At 40.6% G+C, this 22,634-nt stretch overlaps 1 protein-coding gene across 1 annotated transcript in view; it reads left to right on the top strand.

Moving 5' to 3' along the window:
* pcdh15a (protocadherin-related 15a) overlaps nt 1-22,634 on the top strand; it is a 151,006-nt gene that overhangs the window by 74,183 nt on the left and 54,189 nt on the right. The window contains exons 14-20 of the mRNA XM_056761185.1: nt 546-739; nt 829-961; nt 1,665-1,744; nt 6,585-6,678; nt 8,650-8,778; nt 12,988-13,293; nt 18,226-18,447. Of these exons, the coding sequence (XP_056617163.1) occupies nt 546-739; nt 829-961; nt 1,665-1,744; nt 6,585-6,678; nt 8,650-8,778; nt 12,988-13,293; nt 18,226-18,447 (1,158 nt within the window). The remainder of the gene's footprint in view (nt 1-545; nt 740-828; nt 962-1,664; nt 1,745-6,584; nt 6,679-8,649; nt 8,779-12,987; nt 13,294-18,225; nt 18,448-22,634) is intronic.

Genomic DNA, 22,634 nt, shown 5'->3' on the forward strand with positions numbered 1-22,634 from the left:
TCTCAAAGGGTCACAAATGTTTACATTATGACCAATAATGCTAATGCTAAATGCAAATCTGGTTAAAAGGTTGAGACATAGCAAACTGTTATCAGTTATGGATTCAAATGCTTTAATATTTGCTGCATTTTGTTTACTGTTGTGTGTCCATTTACCTGGTCTGCGCGATTGCACTACTGTAGTTAAAATAATCACGTGTTAGCTGCTCTTCATGCAGAGCATCTTTTGCGGGAGAGAAGCGCACGCAGAGCTGAATGGGTTCAAATGAAGTGCTAAATTAAGATATTAGAGGATATAGCGGCAAAACATCATTTACATAAATGTTCCTGAGAGCGATTGTGATTCTCTGTTGTGGAGACGCGCGGCTCAATTTAAACAACCAGAGTAGTCAAAAGTTTTAAATGGTTTATCAGGCGGTCCGGATGGAACAAAGCAAAGGTCCGGATCCGGACCGCGGTCCGTCTTTTGAGGATCACTGCTCTAGACTGTAAAGAAAAGTTTGTCATAAATAATGGGACGAAGTTCTAATGTGTTTGTTCTTTCAGCTATTGGCTCAAGACGCTGACGCCGGTTTGAACGGTCTGATCACGTATGCGATACTGGCTGGAGATCAGGGCGATTTTATCATCAGTAATCGCACCGGTCGAATCACGTTAGCACCTGGGGTGATGCTTGTCATAGGGCGTTCGTACGCGCTGACCGTGAGAGCATCAGACAGCGCTCCTGACACTGAGAGAAGGTCAGTAATGATGTCATTCCCTCTGTTTTACTATCAAGGGAAAATGCATTCCTTTACAATTGTTTTTTTTTAATAATGTGTGGATGTAGGAGCTCCATAACTACAGTCTACATTGAGGTTCTTCCACCCAACAATCAAAGTCCTCCACGATTCCCTCTGCAGACGTATCAACTGGAGATCAGTGAAGCCATGAGGATCGGAGCCATACTGGTAAACCTGCAGGTACAAATACAGATACGGCCATTGTTTAGAAGGAAAGTTCATACTGCTCACTACAAAATAAGTCTTGGCTACTATCTTTTAAAGAAGTATGTGAGGCAGATAATCCTAAACGCAGTGTGCTAAAAAGTCATTTGAAGTATGTCAAATTTTTGTCATTGATTTTTTTTCACCATAATGCAGTGCTTTGCAACTTTTTCTAGTCTTCCTACAATCCACATGTTATAAAGTTTTTTAGGATTTTAAGTGACCACATTTAAGAAGACATAACATGTATTGGTGAAAAAAATAATGCCGAGGGAAATGCCAAAACGTATTAGTTTATTAAAGCGGCATAAAACTTTATTTTTGTGAGTAATATGGTATGCTAGGGACTTCATTTGATAACTTTAAAGGCGATTTCCTCAGTGTGCACCCTTGGATTCCAGAGTTTTAAACAGTTGTATCTCGGTCAAATACTGTGCTGTCCTAACAAACCATTGATCTACGGAAAACTTATTTATGATGTAAACATCTCAATTTTGACAAATTAACACATAAGACTGGTTTTGTTGTCCAGAGTCACAAATGTCTGACTTTGGCCTTTACATTCAGCATGTGTTGTATTTTTATTCTACAGTTGATTTTTAAATCATATAAAAAAAAAATGTTACCTGTTAGAATTCAGCCTAGTGTATATTTTGTGTGAATATGTGTCATTCTACAGGCTACTGACCGCGAGTTGGATCCCATCACCTACCGGATAGAAAGCGGTGACCCACAGCAGGTCTTCAATCTCTCACGAACGTAAGTTTTCATGAGCATAAAGAACATATTTAAAGGGACAACTCACTAAAGAACGAAAAATCTGTAATTATTTATAAGAATATGTGAGTTTTGTAAAATTGCATTAACTGTAATTTTCTGTTATAATATAATGGTTTATATGATACTAGAGATTTTTATTCAGAGATTACACTAATGGACTTTTTATTTATTTATCCTGGAAGAAGAATTAACATGAAATAACTTTCATGAATTTTTTACAGTGTTTTAAGAATAGCTAATTGTATATAATTACCTTTGCTTGTAAAGTTTGATTGTGTCATGAATAAGTTTGGCCTTTAGAGCAGATATGTTGTTAAAATAAATAAATCTGTCATGATTTACTCGACCTCATGTTGTTCCACAACTGTAAGACCTTCTTTCAACTTAATTACACAAATTAAGATATTTATTTAATCTGAAAAGCTTTTTGACCCCCATAGAAATCAAGGCAACTACCACCATCACGGTGCAGAAAGATTGTACAGGCATAGTTGAAAATAATATACAAGAAATATCTCAAAGGCTTCACCCAAAAATGAAAATTCTGTCATCATTTACTCACCTTCGAGTTCCTCCAAATCTGTATAAATTTCTTTGTTCTGATGAACAGAGGAAGATATTTGGAAGAATGCTTCTAACTAAACCGATTCAAATCTAATCAAAATCATATCCCTTTATTGTCACTCAACCCTATACACAAGTGCAACAGTAGGTAAACAACTTGGGTGCAGTCCTGAACAACATGGCAGTATGAGAGAAATGAGACAGAATTGTTACAAAAATGACAATACTTCACAAAAGACATTCTCCTATACACATTTACATAATAAAAAATTCTGATCAAGTGTTTAACCATAGTATCACGAATGACTAATCATTTACATATAACTACACAACAGAAAATGTACACATAATGTGTGTAGTGTACAATGATTGGAACGTATTGGGGCATTACAGTAAGACAGTATATAAATTTGTCTGACTGTGTTAGCGTTCCTATTGGTTGTGCATGCTAGTGGGGGATAAAGCGCAGTGCTGATGAGTAGATTGTGGGAGTCAAGAGTTTCAGAGTCTGACTGCTTGGGGAAAGAAGCTGTCACATAGTCTGCTGGTGCGGGTTCTGATACTGCGGTATCTCTTTCCTGATGGAAGGAGTGAGAACAGACCATGACTCGGGTGACTAGTGTCTCTGGTAATCCTAACTTTCTTCACACACCGTCTGGTGTAAATTTCCTGGAGGGAGGGAAGCTCACCTCCGACAGTGTGCCTTGCAGTTAGTATCACTCTCTGGTTGCGAGCAGTGGTGTTACCGTAACAGGCAATGATGCAGCCAGTTAGGATACTTTCTATTTTGGCGGTGTAGAATCGAGTGAGGATGTGGTGATTCAGGCCATACTTCATCACCCGTCTCAGGAAGATGAGCCTTCTTCAATACTGCTTTGGTGTCAGTGGTCCATGTGAGCTCCTCTCTGATATTGACACCAAGGAACTTGAAACTGTTTACTCGCTCCACTGGTGCCCCGTTGATGGTGATAGGACTGTGTTCTCTGTCTTTCCCCCTAAAGTACAACACCGATTCCTTGGTCTTACTGACGTTGAAAGAGAGAGGTTGTGTTTTTCACATCAATGTGACAGAGAGTGCACCTCTTCTCTGTAGGCTGTTTCGTCACCGTCAGTGATCAGATATACCACTGTCGTGTCGTCAGCAAACTTTATGATGGCATTGGGGCTGCGTGTTGCCACGCTATCATGTGTGTACAGGGTGTACATGAGTGGGCTGAGAACACAACCTTGTGGGGCTCCAGTGTTTAGGGTCAGTGATGAGGAGGTATTGTTGCCAATTCTGACTAGACAGGATGTCCAGGATCCAGCTGCAAGCTGTTCAGGCCCAACGCCCAGAGTTTCACATCTAGCTTGGAGGGCACTTTGGTGTTGAATGCAGAACCGTAGTCTATAAACAGCATTGTCACATATGTGTTCTTTTTTTCAAGGTGGGAGAGAGCAAGGTGTAGTGTTAGTGCAATAGCATCATCCGTTGAGCGGTTGTTGTGGTATGAACACTGTAGTGGGTCCAGTGAGGGAGACAGAACAGAGCAGATGTAATCATTGACTCCCATAGTGAAAAAAAAAAATACTTTATCATTTTTTTGTTCTGTTGAACACAAAAGAAGACAATTTGAAGAATGTAGGACAGCAAACCATTCTTGGGCACTTTTGACTACCATTGTATTTTTTCCTGCTATGGGAGTCAATGGGGGGCAAAATCTGTCTGGTAATTAGCATTCTTCCAAATATCTTTCTTTGTATTCATCAGAACAAAGAAATGTACAAAGATTTAGAAGGTGAGTGAATGGTGACAGAATTTTCATTTTGGGGTGAAGTATCCCTTTAATTTGTGTTTTCAAATTTTCACGAAGGTCTTACGGTTCATTCAGTGAACCGTATCCCTTATAAGTGGCGTTTTAATGTTGTATTGAAGAATCACTTCAATTTTCTGTAGAAATCACATAAAAAATACAATTTTATTAGTGTTCCTTCTTAAATGTCTTTGAATACCACTTATGTCTCATGTTTGGTAAGGTTTAACAGGTTTAATAGCTTTAGTCCATATGAACTACATCAGTTTCAAGGATTGTGCTCTGTTCAATTTGAGTATGACGGGGTTACATATTGACTTGAATCTAATGGTGCAATCTACTGGAAGATGCTCTTGTAAAGGAGGACATACAGGACGCAGCATTATCGAGATTATTGTGCTCTGTGTAGAACATGGGCGGCTGATGTTGGTGAGCGACCCGAGAGGCTGATAATTCATTGAAGCTGTGCTCACAGACTGTAGAGTATATCGGGGGTGTTCGAGCGAAGCAGGATGTGTTTGAAGACGCTGCTGTGAGATACTTTCTGTCCACTTCTATCTAACTCTCCTTCACCAAAAGCACATGCATGAACACAGAGCTACGATGTTAATGTGTAGGAGAAAGCTACTGTAGAAAAAGCTAGAGAGAGAGGCCGAGCGTAGCGTTTGGGAAATAGAATGGAAAGGCTTACTTTAATTATAAGTCAGTTTAAATAATGTCTTTTAAATAGACACGCCGAGGCGATTGTTATCAGTCCCTTCTTGTTTCTGGCCTGGTCTCATCTGGTCTTGTCTCTTCTCATCGTTATTTAGCCCATCTCTGCCTGGTTTCAGCCGGTCTCCTTTATTGTCAGTAAATATTAATATCATCAGTATTGAGAGCGAGAAGAATGGCAGCAGAAGGTTTCTGTTGTGACTGCTGAAATAAAATTCACCTTTATTGATTTTTTAACCGATTTCGCTTTCTACCGAAGAAACAGCAAAAGCAATTAAAGAGTCGTTAAAAAAAGGATGGTAAAATTTGAAGGCCTTGCCTTGAATGCGGCGGCCTGCTGAGGGTTTGTGAGGCCAAGAGAAAGAGTTCCAGCCGTGAAGTGTTTTATGCGTCTGTTTCGCAGGCTCCAGAGGACACGTTCAATATCGCTTTCGTAGGGGTCAGATGAGGAGAAATATAGCTCCCCACACACACTCCAACATAAACAACCAGCGCAGCGGCCTGTTCCTTCTGCTGTGTGTGACTGCAATGTTAACAGGATGCTGTCTGTCCAACATCGTCCTCCACCTGACTCCCGGCCCACACAGACACGTGTGAGCTCGCTGTAAGATGCGCCTGCTGATTTGCAGGAATCCCATTGGTCTAGAGGTGATAATGGTGTCCCGGTGGTCCATGTTTCACCTAGCTATGGTTTGCAATTGGCCAATTGTTTCTGGTAGGATTTGTAAATCACATGGGGGATTTACTAAGAATGGATTGTGCCCGCGGATAGGGTAGTTTATATGCACATGCTGTCAGAGTTGTTTTTGCAACCAGCTCACTGAAGATGTAAATCTGGTAATATTTTGGAAACACAACAAAGTTTAAAGGGACAGTTCACACAAAAGATAACATTTTGTCTTCATTTACTCACCCTCAAGTTTTTCCGAATCTGTATAAATGACTTTGTTCTGATGGACACAGAGAAAGATATTTGAATTAAAGAATGCTCTTGCCCATGACCATTGAAATAAACATAGTAGGAAGTTTCGCTTTTAAAGTTCTTTGTTCTGTTGAACATAGAAGAAGATATTTTAAAGGATGTAGGAAAGCAAACAGTTATGGGGCACTTTGACTACCCTTTGTCATTTCTCCTTCAATGATTGTCAATGATGGGCAAGAACTGAATTGAAAAAAAAGTGAAAGTGAGCTCAGTTATGCTTGACTTCTCAAGTCAAAAGTCGATACATCTGGATATGAAGCTCTGGTGCATCATGAACTTTTAATTTTTTGGACTATACCGCAGTCACAATCAATAGAACAACAAACATCTTTTTTTTTATATTTACCCGTAATGCCTATTTTTTGTGGCAGTAAATAAATGTTAATAAGCCTGATTTTTATTAAAAGGGGTTGTGTTTGATTGCAAATGGTATGTCCATTAGAATTTGAGATGAAATGCAGCAGATTATTGCAAATGGTTATCAGAAGTTTAATTTACTTTGCAACTCAATATAGACCAAAAAAATCCTCTCTATAGTATTCTTCTTTTTATCTCTTATTTCAATACGTGTTCGTGTTTACTTAAATAAAAAAGATTAGAGAAAAGAACTGGCCCTTGAAGTAAGTTACACAATTAAATCGAAAATTTAAATCAAATGAACATTTTATGAGAGAGCTTTCATGGCCGTTTAAATGAAGGAGACTGAAGCGTTGCAGTTATCACATCTATGTTTGTGTGTTTTAATTTGTGTGTTTGGTGTGTTCAGTATAGGTCTTCTGTTGCTGGCCAAACCTCTGGACAGAGAAACCACAGACCAGTATCGCCTCATCGTCACCGCATCTGACGGCTATCCGGGAGGGGTGAGACTCCACCCATCCCATAATATTACCATCCACCCATTCTCTTCTTCTCTGTTGCACTTCTATTCTTCTCTACTGATAATCACAAGCACAATATACAGACTGACTGGAAAGAAGTTTGTACATTCATTGGTATTTGTTTGTTTTTGCGTATTTTCTTTGCATATTCATTACTGTCAAAAACTCCTCAAGTCTGTTCTGTAATGAGACAGAATGCAAATATAGATTCTGTTTAAATGCACTTACTTTTGTATAAAAAATGGTGATTCATCTGCTCGGCTGCTGGAATTAGAATTCTTTATTAAACACACACATGCTGCTTAATCAACGAAAGGTGATGAAGATTTAGGGCCCTATCGTACAACCGGCGCAAGTGTTCTTGCTAGTTTTAAGGCCGAGGCAGTTCTCATTGTCCCGTCCTGTGCCACATTGTTTAAAAACATTTGTGCTCATTTGTGCACCCATGTGCTTGTTGGTCTTAAAAAGAGGTGTTTTAAGGTGCATTATTGGCGCATTGCTATGTTGAGGAACTGAAAATAGACTGCGCTTAGACCAACTCAAACCTGGTCTAACGTCAATGCCCAATATTTTTTTTATTATTTCAAGAGCGCATAAGTAGAAAAAGCTCTTCTGGGCGGGTCCACAACGCAGCAGCACACAAACATGTGAAATATAAAAAATAAATGTACAATATAAAAGATGATTATTGTGTACATAAAGATACAAATCCAGCTTGTCCTGTAGGTGGTCTGCTCGCGTGCTTTAACATCACGCATGGGCAGATGCGTTTCCTCTCTGGAGAATCGTGCAGTCTTTGCTCTTGCAAATTCCGCCGTGTGAATGCAGAAAATCTGCCATGGCGCAAGCGAAACTGGCTATTAAAGGGAATGAGTGATGAGACTCTGATCGGTTTACTGCACGTTACGCCCAATACTCATTAAGAGAAACGGACAACCCGCTTAGACCATGCGCCGACTGTTTTCCCGTCGTTAAACTAGCAAAATTGGATCGAGACATGCCCGGAGTGCACATGCGCCGTGCGCTTTAGAGCATGCGCTTTGACCATTAAGTCCTGCCCATAAATCCTGTGAAAAGATTTCAATATAAAAACATTAAAAACGAAAGGAAGTGCCTTTAAATATCACGATGGAAGTCTAAATTGGTTGGACAAAATGATTTTGAAATGATGTGGACAAACAAGATCATTTTTTGTAATTACATTTTTTGTAATTCATGTTAAATTGACCTGAGCTCTGTCTGAAAACATTCCAGCACTGAATGAAACTTTCACAGTAGTTTATTGTCACAAAATAAAACAAACTAGAATTGATTTTTGTTAAGGTATCATTCACGTCCACCTGAACACTTTTTAAATCTAGGAATGCAAATATCCTTTTCAGCAGATTTTTCTTCGACGTAATTTTTTTGGGAAATTCATTTTTCATGCATATCAGCCCGCTGGGATTGAAATTCTTCACGCTGAGGGTAAATGATTGGTGGAATTTATATTCATTACAGTGCGCTACTAAACTCGCGAGCTGCAGGAAGTCAATTGCTTATGATTTAATTGCGACTCTGTAAATGTGCTCGAATGGAGTCACTCGCTTTTTTTCGCAGTCATTTTCAATATTTAAAAAGGCAACGAAAAAGACACTCAGATAGACAGCGGTGTAAATCTCAGAGTGAAGAAATCCTGAGACGGAAAGTTTGACAGCAGGCACATGCTGAACTCCAGCGTTCTGTGAAACTATTTAAGTTGAGCTTCTTTTGTGGGTTCATGCACGCAAACGGAACTCATGAGTCTTCTTCAAATGTCTCCGTGCTTTTAGACCTTAAAGACCTTTATTTAAACAGTTGCATAAATGTACAATGTGAAGATTGACCCTACATTCTGACTTTTTTCTTCTTGGTTAAATAACACCAAGAATCTTAAATACCTCTGATGCTTAACCCATCTCTCTGTATCTGCAGATGTCCACCGCCACCGTAAGCATCATTGTGACGGACGTTAATGACAACGACCCGACCTTTGACCCCACTCTCCCCCAAAACCTGACAGTGCAGGAGGAGCAGGCCAATGTTTTTGTGGGTCAAGTCAGAGTAAGTACCCTAAAAATCTTAACAAAGACTGATGTCTTTGTTAACACACTGTGTCGGTGTGTTTGGTGGGGTCCGTCCCACCAGATGAGGGTCCTGATACGTGCACAACAGCGCTACCTGTCATTCGGCACAGATCTTCAAACAGCGCTATCTATAATCCACCAATTACATCCTGGTAAATTAGAGTCATTAGTCTCTTTACAGTCTGTCCCTGCCGACTGCCTCTGTTTCGCCCTGCCAGACTATGTGGATTTTAATTAAAGTGTTTGATGAATCATGCTTTGGTTGGTGGGAAAGATAATCAATGGAGGACGCAGGCTTTTATTTACAAAACTGTGTCATCATCATTCGCTTCGGCATCACGCGTCTCTTTAGCGTTCATTTGTCGTTCTTTGATGTCTTGATCATGGGTGCTGATGTCATTGACAGGTGTGCGACAATGTGTCGGTCATTTCCACATTAATGGCTTTAATCTATCTGACGACTCTTTATATGGAAATATTTAATGGAAAATATAATGTTTGTCTGTAAATATTACTCTTTGGGAACTGTATATAGTTTTGCAGAATTCGACAGGGCAGAACAAATGGGAGGCTAAACAGAAAAATCCAATTTGTTGAGTACAGCTGCATTCCTCCGAAGCATCCAAGTTTATTTTTGTTACTGGCAGTGTTATAATGTTTTTAAAACAATTTCCAGTGCGAGCTGAAATAAAGCCATCGCACACCATAACTTACTGATAACCTTGACACATACTCGATAGAACTACTATACCCATCATGCTCACATTCAATACATACTAACTATATTTGTATTTCTCTCGACACGACGAAGAGAGAGTTTCCAATTGTGTTTGCCAGTAAATAGAAAGAGAAGTAAAAGTACTAAATATGAACTGCTGTTCGTCTGTTTTCACCCTCTTTCTTTTAATTTCATCATCCACTCGAAGGCGAGGCGCGAGCTGTGTATCCGTGTTCATATGCAGGTGCTCATCGAACTTTGAGGTCCCTCTCTCAAATTCACACACGGGTCCCGGTAGAGATCAAAACCACCTGGATTCTTCTGCTGTGACAAACAAACAAGCATACGGACGGAAACGTATTTCACACCTCGGGAGTCACACGCCACACACACGCGTGCATTCGGTGTGTCCTTCCACTAGGAAGTGTAAAATCCTAAACATGTTACGGTCGCAGTACTAGCGACTGGCTGCGGTGGTAAATATTTCCTTTTGCCTTAAAGCCTATTTGTGAGTATCTGCGCTATTTGTAACTTGAAAATTAAATTATACACTGTTAAAAATCCTTCTTGTGGATAATATTAAAGCAACATCAAAGCATAATATAGTAAACAAAATGCATAATGTAGTAACAGCTGTTTTGGGGAAGTGTTCTTGGAACGTCTTATCTCAAAACCCCTCAAATAAAAAAATATGGAAATTATGAAAAAAAATCAACATTTGTTGAGTTTTAGTAGTTTCCATTTTCTTGTCACTGAGCATCCTTAACCAATGGCACAAATTTGGGGGAAGTGCTTTTTATGTTGTATCGTGTCATTATCCAGATGCTTTTCTTGCATGAACATAACTTGAGACATGTTTTTTTTTTTGTTGGAAAAAATATTTTAAAGCATTGGAATGATGAAGTAGAATTAGCACACCGCAGCTGTTCAGAAGCTCACTTGAGGAGATCACGCTCCCGGAGTCTCACTGTTCTGACTTGTGATAGTAAACAACATTGACTAGCTTTTTTATTTATGCATGCCTATTGTTGTTTGTTTATTTATCGTTCTGTTTACATATTCCTTCCATTAGTTAATTATTGAAGCGAGCAGATGCTGTGTAAGTATGTTGTCAGGGCGTTTGATGAGTCGGCCACGGGCGGACTTTCATTCCCCGCTGCTCAGATGTGGCCGTAATTTCTCAGAGCCTGACGTCCTCCTTTCATTTCTCTTATTCCCATTCGTCTGCATTTGGATTTCAGCCCCTCATCTTCCCCTCCCTTCTGGACAGAGTCTCTGATGCTCAGCCCTCTCTCTCTCTCTCTCTCTCTCTCTCTTTCTCTCTCATTTGCTCGTCTGCATGTGTAATTACTCCAGGAAGGAATTATGGCCGGCACCTCTGAAACCATTATAGCCGAGCGCTGCACCCCTGCTCAAATACAAATGAGCTCTTCTAATCACACAGGAATTAGGATTAGTTTAGCAACTTTTTTATTTCTTTGCCCAAAAGGACTCAGATTAGTTTCACCTGCCCCACACTCCTGCATTTTTGACGTTCTGAGGGCTGTGCTTTGGGCGTCTGGTAAGGTTGGATCGAGGGAACAAAATCTTTTCAAATCATGGTTACAGTATATATATATCATTGCAATGTTTGTTCTTGCTGGAAACTCAACCAAGACTGTTTTATAATAGGGTCCAACAGTGAGACACAACTAGCAGAAATGTTTTGAAATGTATTATTCTGATTACATTATTAATCTGAAGTTTAATTTCGCTGCTGTCCTTCTGAAACCTTTTTTCAGAATATTTTTTTGCAATAAATCATTATTATTATTATAAGCCACCCTTTATTTGTCAATAGGGTGACCACCCGTCCCGCGTAGCGCGTGCGCGCACAGCGTTTGAAGCCCAATTCATGCGTCCCGCAAATTGAGGCCGTGTCACGCATAATCAATGCTTGCTCAAAAAAAAGTTGGTCACTCTATATCCTCGAGCCCCAGGCAGCCAAACGAACATTACTTGACAGTTCAGGACGCTACTGTTGCCACACCCACCCCTCAGTTGAACTGCTGACTAGGTTGTTCCGTTGTTGTCATGACAGCGCGCGCACATGCACACACTGGGGACATAGTTGCCAAGTCCGCTTGTTTTTTTATCAAATCGCGTTAAAAAATTCTAAATTGCGGGTAGCGTTTTTTTGGGCTTATCTAAAAAATTATTTGTTGCTTGTTAGAAAAATGCTGCTCATCCGTGCCTTCGTGAAACCAGGCTCTGTATCCTTACATGATTGTGAGCAACATTTCACTATTCGTTATCTCCCAAACTAAAAAAACAAAAGCAACTATACTTTTTGAAAAGGTATAAATATTTATATAGATAATAATAATAGAAAATCAATCATGATTAAAACAGTAAAGCAGTATCTTGTATTTTTTATAATAATCTGTTTTTAGAGAATCTCTTTTAAATTCATCCCATCTGTGTGTGTCTCCACAATATTATTAAAAAAAAATACACATTGGGTGCCTTTTCATGAGCATACATCAGCAATTACAGATGTTTAGGGGAATAGGACATTATTAATATACAATGTAAGGTGGTATGTGCTAGAAATGTCCGAGGGGTGGGGGCACCGCCGCGCCATGCAATGTCCCACATTGTCCCTCAGAAACATACCCCTTGTCCCCCCTTGGGCTTATTAGCAGGTGGTCACCCTATTTGTCAATGGGGTTTGGAAGCAAAAAAAATTTTCAATTTCCGGAAAAACAGCAACAATATTGAAAAATATGAATGAAATTAATGTTACAGTTGTGTCATAAATTTGTGAATTTCTTAGTATTCATACAAATACTAATGTACACATACACAAATGTACACATAGATGAATATATATTTATAAACCATTTTGCAAGATGTAAACAGCACTGGTCTAGAAGTATTCCAGTTTCTGATTTTTTACACCGAATAACAATATTTAACAAATGACTTTTAGAATTATATGTAAAATAACAAAATACAAAAGCGATACAGTAATTTATTTTACAGTAGATCGTTGCTGTTTACCTTTTGCAAAATGCTCTACACTGCATATGAATAAGAATATAACATAAAAACAATTTTATTATATAAATAAATATGAATATGAAAAATGTGAATTTCTTAGTATTTGATGTGTCACACACAGACGTACATTCATTTCAGAACAAGTCATGCACCAATAATGAAAACATAAATCCTTTAAAATAGTGTTGTATGATATAGCATTAATATTTGTTTTGATTTAAATGACTGAAATACAGTAGAAAGCCATGTTTATTAGATATACTTTTGTCGACAGTGTATTTCTACCTTCTCGTGACAGAAAACACGGTGTTGCTGTTAACATTTGACCATAAGACCTGAGAACTTTTAACCAGATCTGAATAGCAACCTCATTTAATCACACTGAGAGTGATATGAATTTGATCGTGGGTGTGAATTTGTTTTCAGGCCACTGATCCTGATGCCGGTCTGAACGGTCAGGTCCGGTACCGCCTGCTTTCCCATGCCTCTCTCTTCTCCATAAACTCCACGGGCACCATCGTAACGGCAGTACCGTTGGACAGGGAGACTAGGAGCCGGTACGAACTGATCGTGGAGGCGTCCGATGGCGCGGTAGACCCTCGCCGGACCACCATCACACTGTTGGTGGAGGTGACAGACATCAATGACAACAGCCCTGTGTTTTCGCAACCCACATACATGGTCAGCGTTCCGGAGAACACACCGGCTGGAACCGTCATTCTGAGACTCGATGTAAGTTTAACCGTTGATATCGTTCTTTTGTTTATCAAACTTTCTCGTTTGTTCTGAATTCTGCATTTAACATGCTTTGCTGTAGAAATCCCACAGCAGCTGGTTTCTGTTTGACCTGTGCATCTAATCTGAGCTCTGCGCGCGTTTGTGGGTGTGTTTATGTCTTCTGTCCTGACAGGAACTGGCTGCTTATGTGTTTTTGTTTTCTCTTGAGAGTGTGGGGGGGACGTCGGAGGGTAGAACGTCTGCAGTTTTTCAGTTTATTCCCGACGGGCCTGCATATTTAGCAAGATAAATATTGACACGCTTGACAGACACAGTGTGAAAGGCAGGAGATGATGTCTTGTGGTAAATTTGCCTCTAAACGCCTTAGCTCCTGGGAATTTTAGTGGAACACGATCACCAATGAATTTTACACAAACGAGAGACAATGTGTACAAAAAGTCTCTGAGGTGAATTCATTAGACGGTCCACACGTTATTCTGTGGTATTTCAGCACAAACTCCTGCATCTTATTTGCATGTTATTTGCGGTGTAACTTAAGCCGGTGACAGTGTATAGCTATATCAGTATATTTAATGTCAACATGAACTCAAAACACACATTATTTACTTTATTAATTCAGATTCCTAGTCTTATTTTACACAGTTTATCGATGCTCATTATGCGAGTGCAGAAGATTTTTAACAACACAGACAGCGTGTTTAAATAAACAACCAGTGTTGTAACTAAATAAGTGTATTTGTGAGTAAAGATTGACATTTGCAAGTCACGCCATGGTTTCCCTTTAAAGGGACACATTTACCTTAAAATGAAAATCCTTACATTATTTATTCATTCTCATGTCATTCCATATATGACTTTTATTCTTCTTCAAAACACAAGAGAAGATATTTTGAAGAAACAGCATTGGCCCCCATTGACTTCCATTGTATGGACACTGATACATTTCTCCAAAATATCTTCTTTTGTGTTCCACCATAACGTTTTGAACGACATGAGGGTGAATAAAAGATCACCACGTTTTAATTTTTGGATGAACTGTCACTTAAACTTTAAAGAAACCATAATTTTTGGTGGTTAAATATTGAATTTTAAGACGAATTGTGCTTGCAGATGTAAGTAACGTGTGATGCATTACGATGGTTCTCTGCCTTTTTGTAATATTTGTGACAGGCGTGTTTTCAAAGTAATACGAAAGAAGTAATACATGAAGCTAAAACAAACAAAACCCCGCTATTTTATGTAAGGCCAACTATGTGGGTTTAAATGAGGGGTCTTTAAATTTTGTTGTGGACAGCGGGGGGCTCAAAGTCAAAAAGGATGTGCTCCGCTGTTTTAGATCCTGTGCCCAGCACTATCTGATGGATGAAATTCATTCTACGTGAAATCTCCCGTCAGGTGTGTGTGTGTTGTGGGGGTAATTGAGTGACGGTGTTTGAAGACAGTGTTTTAGCTTCCATATTTTTATCTCGGTGTGTCTGACACCTTCGGGCCCCTGCGGTGTCGACTGGTGTCAGAGCGCCGGGGGCCCCGGTGACAGATCTGGTCAGGGGCAGATGAAGTGATCAGATTCTTTGTGCCGCTTCTCACTGGGGAGTTTTGATGCTTATGAAGTATATTTCCAACAGCTTTGAGGTCAGCGTTGCATTAAATTCCACACGCCTTCCACATGAAAAGGCAAGCGAACGGTTGCCACACGCACGGCATCTCTCCTCTGAGCATTCAGTTGGCATTCACTTAATTAACATCATTAGTATCATGTTGTGCGTGGATGACTCAATGCATGATTATCATGGACTGTACGTGTATATCTGCAGTGAAATGCTTGTGTAACATGCTTTTATGTGAACGTAGTGAACTCATGCCCTTTAAAGTCAACATGCATTGCATGCTATAGTGTGCTTTTTATCGTAGTTTATATTGACTTTATTGTGTGTTGTTTATTATAATTTTCTGCCGTGTATATTTTAGTTGTTTTTTATTTAAGGGACAACATAAGAATTTCCTTGTACCAGTACAGCAGAGAAAGATCTTGAATCTTAGGTCTAGTTCTCCTGAAAATAAAACGTCCGTCATCATATATTCATCATCATTTCTGGAAAACAAAAGCAGATATTTTGGGAAATGTCTCAGTGGTTTTGTGCCCGTGAATGAAAAGGAATGAGGGCCAGTGTTGTTTGGCTACCAATATTCTTCTAAATATCATTTTTTGCGTTTTGCAGGAGAAGGAAAGTTGTACATGTTTTTAATGACATGAGGGTGTATAAATGATGAGAGAATAAATAACTATTTCTTTCAGGCTTAACGGTCATGCTTGTCTGGAACAGTTGCAGAAAGTGGAACTTAGAATTCAGAATTATTTTAAATCTTTTAAACAACAAATAATATGTGACCCTGGATCACAAAACCAGTCTTAAGTAGCACGGGAACATTTGAAGTAAAAGACAAGAATACATTGTATTGGTCAAAATTATAGTTTTTTCTTTTATGTCTAAAACAATAAGATATTAAGTAAAGATCATGTTACATGAAGATATTTTGTAAATGTCTTACCTTATAATGTAGTGGATGTCCTGCCACAGTGCCCCTGAAAAACAAATTCAAAGGCACTTTTCTAAATATTTAAATTTTTTTGCACTCTCAGATTCCTGAGTTTTAAACAGTTGTATCTCAGCCAGATATTGTCTTATTCTAACAACTCATGTATCCATATAGATCTTATTTGTTCAGCTTTCATATTATGTACAAATGTCAATATCGATAAATTGACCCATTTGACTGGTTTTGTTGTCCAGGGTCACATATTGAATGTATGGAAAATTATATCAAAGTTGAAGATCTATTGAAGAAGTTTGAAATCTCTATCTTTAGATAATTTCACTGGTGTCTGTAGTAGAGTAGGCGGGGCGAGACCGTGGTTCGAGTCCGGTGAGTAATTGTGAATTAGCGCCAGCTGTGCGCACACCGGGCTCGAATCACGTAGGAGATGGGAGCATAAAAGGAACGAGCGACCGGACCGTCGAAGAGAGAGGACCGGGCCCGAACTTGTGTTTGTATTTGTATTTGTATTTGTATTTGTATTTGTATTTGTATTTCTGTTTATGTTAATGTTATTGCGCCGGCGGTCGTCCGTGAGGGGCCGCCGGCTATTATTACTTTATTAAATGTTTGTTTAAATGTCTTCCGGTTCCCGACTCCTTCCTTCCATACTTGAATCTTATTACATTGGTAGGAGATGGGAGCATAAAAGGAACGAGCGACCGGACCGTCGAAGAGAGAGGACCGGGCCCGAACTTATGTTATGTTGGTATTTATATTATGTTTTGTTCGCCGGCGGTCGTCCGTGAGGGGCCGCCGGCTGTTATATTACTTTATTAAATGTTTAAATGTTTGCCGGTTCCCGCCTCCTTCCTTCCATTTTATTGAGATTTGTTACATTGGTGCCGAAACCCGGGAGGAAGGAGAGACATGCTGTCGGAGAGTCCTCGCCGCCGAGTGGCCTCGCGGTGCCGGAGAGTTCGGGCAGCGCGGACGAAGGGCGTCCGCCAGTGGCTGCCCGAAGCGGTGGCTCTGGGGAAACGGAAGTGCACAGTGCGGCCACCGTCAAAACTTCGGTGGAACGGCGACCTTTGCTGCCGCGCCCCTGGGTCGAGGTGGGGTGGCTTTCGTCCAAGTGGGAGCGGGGGGGTTGCCGCCGTCCGCCAGAGGCCGGAGCCTGTGTCCGTCCCCCGAGGGGGAGGAGCAGGGGGCGGAAGTGCCGGGTGAGCCACCGCCTGCCAGAGGCCGGAGCCTGCGTCCGTCCGCCCAAGGGGGAGGAACAGGGGACGGGGAACCCGCCCCGACTCCCGGATAAAGGAGGAGCCACCGCCGGCCGCCAGGGGGCGGACGGTCGAGCCGTCCACCGAAGCCCCAGGGCCACCGCAAGGCACCGCGAAGGAGAGTACTCCGGCTGGTTGAGGAACGAGCGGCAGCATGTCGGGGAACCGGATTTTTTTTTTTTCCTCTCTCCCCTCTCTCTTTCCGGTCGCTCCGAGGGCTCCCGTCTCCGTTGTCTCGTCTCGTCGCTGCATACCCCCCACCCCACCCCCCCCCCGAGGGAGGGGGAGGGAGCTTGCACAGTCGCGGGGGTACCCCCCGGCCTGTGAGGGGTGATGGGGGTATGTAGTAGAGTAGGCGGGGCGAGACCGTGGTTCGAGTCCGGTGAGTAATTGTGAATTAGCGCCAGCTGTGCGCACACCGGGCTCGAATCACGTAGGAGATGGGAGCATAAAAGGAACGAGCGACCGGACCGTCGAAGAGAGAGGACCGGGCCCGAACTTGTGTTTGTATTTGTATTTGTATTTGTATTTGTATTTGTATTTGTATTTGTGTTTATGTTAATGTTATTGCGCCGGCGGTCGTCCGTGAGGGGCCGCCGGCTATTATTACTTTATTAAATGTTTGTTTAAATGTCTTCCGGTTCCCGACTCCTTCCTTCCATACTTGAATCTTATTACATTGGTAGGAGATGGGAGCATAAAAGGAACGAGCGACCGGACCGTCGAAGAGAGAGGACCGGGCCCGAACTTATGTTATGTTGGTATTTATATTATGTTTTGTTCGCCGGCGGTCGTCCGTGAGGGGCCGCCGGCTGTTATATTACTTTATTAAATGTTTAAATGTTTGCCGGTTCCCGCCTCCTTCCTTCCATTTTATTGAGATTTGTTACAGTGTCATTTTTAGGAGGAAATTTTAAGAAGCAAGACACTTGAGCAAAATTCTCTATTCAACTTCTTTTAGGCTTCTATCTCCAAAGATCAATTGAAATGTGATTCCTCATGATACGACTTATCTGAAGATCCTGTTAGGTAGCAATACAGCACCCGGTGAAGTGTGAGATCATTCAATCTTTCTTTCCTGACCTTGGCTCTCCATCTCTCTGTTTTTCAGGCGGTGGATGCTGATCTCGTCTCTAACGTGACCTACAGAATCAAAACAGAAGCGGCCCGGCAGCTCTTTGCCGTGAACAGGCTGACTGGCAACGTGTCTGTCCTGCAGGCTCTGGACTTTGAAGACTTGGCAGGAAACGGCACCTACACCTTTGAAGTTGAGGCGCTGGATCACGGAGGAACCCTGCCTCCTGGCACGGCAACAGTCATCGTTAGAATCACGGTAAGGCTGATAAAAGCATTAGCCGTCCTGTTAAAAATCTCTTTTATCACGTCGGTCTCTTTTCTCGAAAGTTCAACCGGTTCCTGTTAGAACTCAGGTGGGGAGAGGCGAATTTTCATCAGGTCTAGTGGCATCAGGAAAAGCCGGTGATTGGATTAGATCTTTCTGAGCGTCTGTGTGGCTAAGGCCGCTCACAGAAGCTCCGTTGACTGTGTTCCAGTAATGGCAACAAAAGATTTGATCTCCGAATTCAATTAGTCCTGAAAGAGAAGCCGTTATGTTGGCAGCGTCGTGGGCGTTGTTTACTGGATCTTTGCCTGCGTTTGCCTACGTTCCTGTCGTGTTATTTCTGGTTGACGGCGACAGGGTGACAGACGAAGCTCGGTGCAGGTTCGGATGCTAGCCTGGCGCAGCTATTCCAGGCTTGAATGACTCATTAGCTTTGTGACTGCAATTATGGGAGGATTTTAGCGCGAGCGCTCTCCAGCGCCTCCGAAGATTAGCTGAAGGATCAGAACTGAAGGATTAGCCTCCTCCGGTTTACAGCAGCTGTAGCGTGTGATGCAAAGTGCTTCGGAAAAAATGAACTTGTTGAAGTTTATGTACAAACTTCAGTGTTTTATTATGTAAAGCTTCCATCGATGTTGTTCGGTTATAGGTGTTCACAGAAGATGAAGATGCTTTTCGGATGATTTTGAAGCCTGTCAGAGTTTAATAATGGACGAGATTGACTCACGTTTTTTATTGGGTGTGCTTTGTACTATTGAAGTTGAATATATGATAATTATATTATTATATCATTATTTACTCAACTTTGATGTGTTTTATAATATACCAACTTTCTTACACGTTGCATTCTCTATAAGAACACACTTTACCCATTATAAAATAACCTTAATGCATGACCTCTCGCGGGCTTTTGCTTTATGTATCTCATTGGGTTTTTGTTTTTCTGTTATTTGTTTTTCCAGGAATATAACAGGTTAGTTTCAAATGAAAGATATGTGTAACAAAACTGTATGTCCAATCTCAAACTCATGATATTTCTTTGAAGAGGTAGTTCATCCTCAAAAAAACTGTCATTATTTATTCACCTCCATTCCGTTCAAAACTTGTATATGACTCTTTCTTATGGGGAACACAGAAGAAGATATTTTGAGAAATGTCTCAGTGGTTTTGTGTTCATACAGTAAGGTTCAATGTGGTTTGATGACCAACGTTCTTCAAAATTTCGTCTTTTGTGTTCAGCATAAGAAAGGAAATCATACAGGTTTGGAATTACATGAGGCTGAATAAATGATAAAAGACTTAGTTTAAAGCGATAGTTCACCCAAATATGCTATGTTGTCAGGTTGGGACATACAATATTAAAGTGTATTTTGGTGTTGCTAGTCAAGACAAATCATTCTTAGCTTGTCTACGCATGAACATGATACTTGTTACCATGGAATGATACACTACTTAAAACTCCATCAGTAACGCATCACCGGATTATTGTTTGTTGTAATCAAGAACATGCCGCTGGTATTAAACATAAACAATGGGAAGAATGCAGCCCAAAATATTCCTTTAAGATTGCTTCTTTTGTAAAAGCGCGTGTTTATACATCATGTTGACTTGTTTCTTATGAGAGAAAATTAAATTCTCAGAGATTCTCTCGATCTTCACATCCAGTGTCTGTTGTGGGGTGAAAAACAAATCTGTGAAATTCTGGATGTGCTGCCTCTCCTCAGATGTGCTTTGAATCTCGAGTTTCCAATTCCAGAAACAGATTCCGCTTCTCAGTGATGTTTACCTTCAACTTAGCAAAGTTTGCAGCCGGTTAGATTTACTGCGATGGGGAAGAGGTGTAACGAATTGTAATGATGCTTTAGCTCAGGTGAAGGAATATCATTAATGTCTGGCTGGAGTCATATCTGCGCTTGTAGGGGAATTGGAAGGTCTTGCAGAAAAAGACGATTTGCTAAAAAAAAATCTTTTGAATGTCAGGGAAAATTGGCTGGGTGTAAAGTAAAGAGGTGAATCGTAAGGAATAATGATTCTGATTTTAATCTTTAAAAAGTATGTTTGATTAACAATTCCTTTAACATTTCCCGGTAGTACTGTAGAGGAACCTTCAACCCCCTAATAACTGATACAAATTTAGTAAACATTTACATTTTTGTAAATGTTTATTTATATTTACACATGTAGAATTGTTCATCTGTTTTACATGTTTTAAGATCCACATATTTCAACAAAGCCTAATAAATAATTGAATTATTTTGAGGTGTTTTAAGACTGATATATAACAATAAATCTTAATTTCCCCGTGAACCGGAAGTATGCGATCGTTTTTACTTCCATATGTTGACGCATTTCCGAGTGAAATGGAATTTCCAATGAGAAAAATAGTAGGCGTGGCTTTTGCCTTTTTCTGCAATTTAATTGGATGTATAAAAACAGCCAATGCATTTTGAATTGGGAGGGAGTTTATGAATGCTCCGCCCAAGCTGTCTAACATACGTCATTCAAGACATAGATTTCAATAACAAGATGACCCATTCAAGTACTCCAGGCACTTAAGACGCGTCCACCATCTTGGAACGGTCCCCTGACATCACTCGCAGTTTGATAGAATGCCACTCCAATGTGTGACCAATTTTGGGAATTTTTTTAATTCCCAAAAAAGTTGGATACCCTTTTGTTGTTGTCATGTGTTAGTAAAGGAAATATAATGTTTGAGTTTACACAGTGACCAATATTTTTTCATAATCATGCACTGTCAGCTTGCCTTCGGACCAGCTTGGACAGGTTGCCAGGTCTGCAAAACAAAATCCTTCATCACAAACCCCTTGTAGTAACACTATGTTAATGCAAATGATTATCAATCTTCCAAAATGCTTAATGTTACTTTAGTAGATCCATTGTAAATTTGACCAGGGTAAATCTAAACTAGCTAAAAACTTTTTAGCAGAGTCCATTTAGAATTTGACTGTCTATTGAGTCTTTTTCTTGAAAGAAAGAGTTCATGAGTCATTTGTCTGTGAGATTGATTGTTTTCTGTCAATTTGTGTTTGTTGATGATGATGAACCAACCAGAAAGAAAAACACATCTGTTTATTGGCTTTATATTTTTTCATTACTCCCAGTTTATGAATGTATGAGTGTGGTCAATACCCTCAGTGCAGGTCTCGGTGAACGCGCAGGTTTGGTGGTTTGACCTCTCACAACAGTTTCAGGGATGTTTCGATCCTGTGTCTGCAGCCCTGGTCCCGTTGACCCCCCGGAAGAGCAGCCCACTCTATATAGATCCATATATCTTCTGCTGTAGACTCAGTCACTTGAGCTCATGCTGAGTGGTGAAAGGTCGGGATGTATCGATGTGGGCAACTCCCAATGAAGACATGCGGAAACTCACAGCTTCTCTCTACGGCACTGGGCTGAACTAGTATAGTACCTTAAGGCTCTGCCTTAAAACTTAGTGAGCACTTTATGTATTCTGCAGATTCTTATGTATTCTTATGTATTCTTTTTTACGTTCTTTATTTAGTGTCCGTGTCTTTTAAATAGTAATAGTTCTTCATATTGTGGGTTTGCGGGATTGTCTTGTCCTTTGCGTGTATCCCAACAACCCTTTATATTTCTTTTGAATGAGCCAAGAAGTAATCCTTATATCATAATCATACTTTCTACGTTTTGGAACAGCTGAAGTGTCTCCATCACGCCTATGGCGCCTTTAAATGCTTCCTACATATGCAGCTCACTAGGTTTTGAGAACGGAGCCAGAGAGATAAAATGAGTGCCATAGACACACATACACAAACGCGCACACCTCCTCACCATTAAAGTGCTAACTGATGAGCCACATCAGATCTGTGAATATTTCGGCGTAGCATGTGCTGAAGTGGTAAAGAGTTTGCTTGGGGCTGCCTAGCATTTCACACACCATCCTCGCCTCGCTCAGCTCTAATCAAAGGATGCCATGAGATGAAGAATCGCCCGCTCTCCTCCCACAGGGCAACATCCTGATCTCCACTCGCACTCTATGCAGAAGGAATGCTAAAGGAGCACTGAGTCCTTTTTTTGGTCAGTGTTTCATGAGATGATAAAACAGTGCACGCACACTTTAAACTGTCATGTAGTGGCCAATTACATTGTGGAAATAATTCTATATGCGCCTGTATTTATAACCTGCTATTAACTTA

Source organism: Triplophysa dalaica, chromosome 11 (assembly GCF_015846415.1).
Source record: "Triplophysa dalaica isolate WHDGS20190420 chromosome 11, ASM1584641v1, whole genome shotgun sequence".
In the NCBI taxonomy this organism is placed as follows: Eukaryota; Metazoa; Chordata; class Actinopteri; order Cypriniformes; family Nemacheilidae; genus Triplophysa; species Triplophysa dalaica.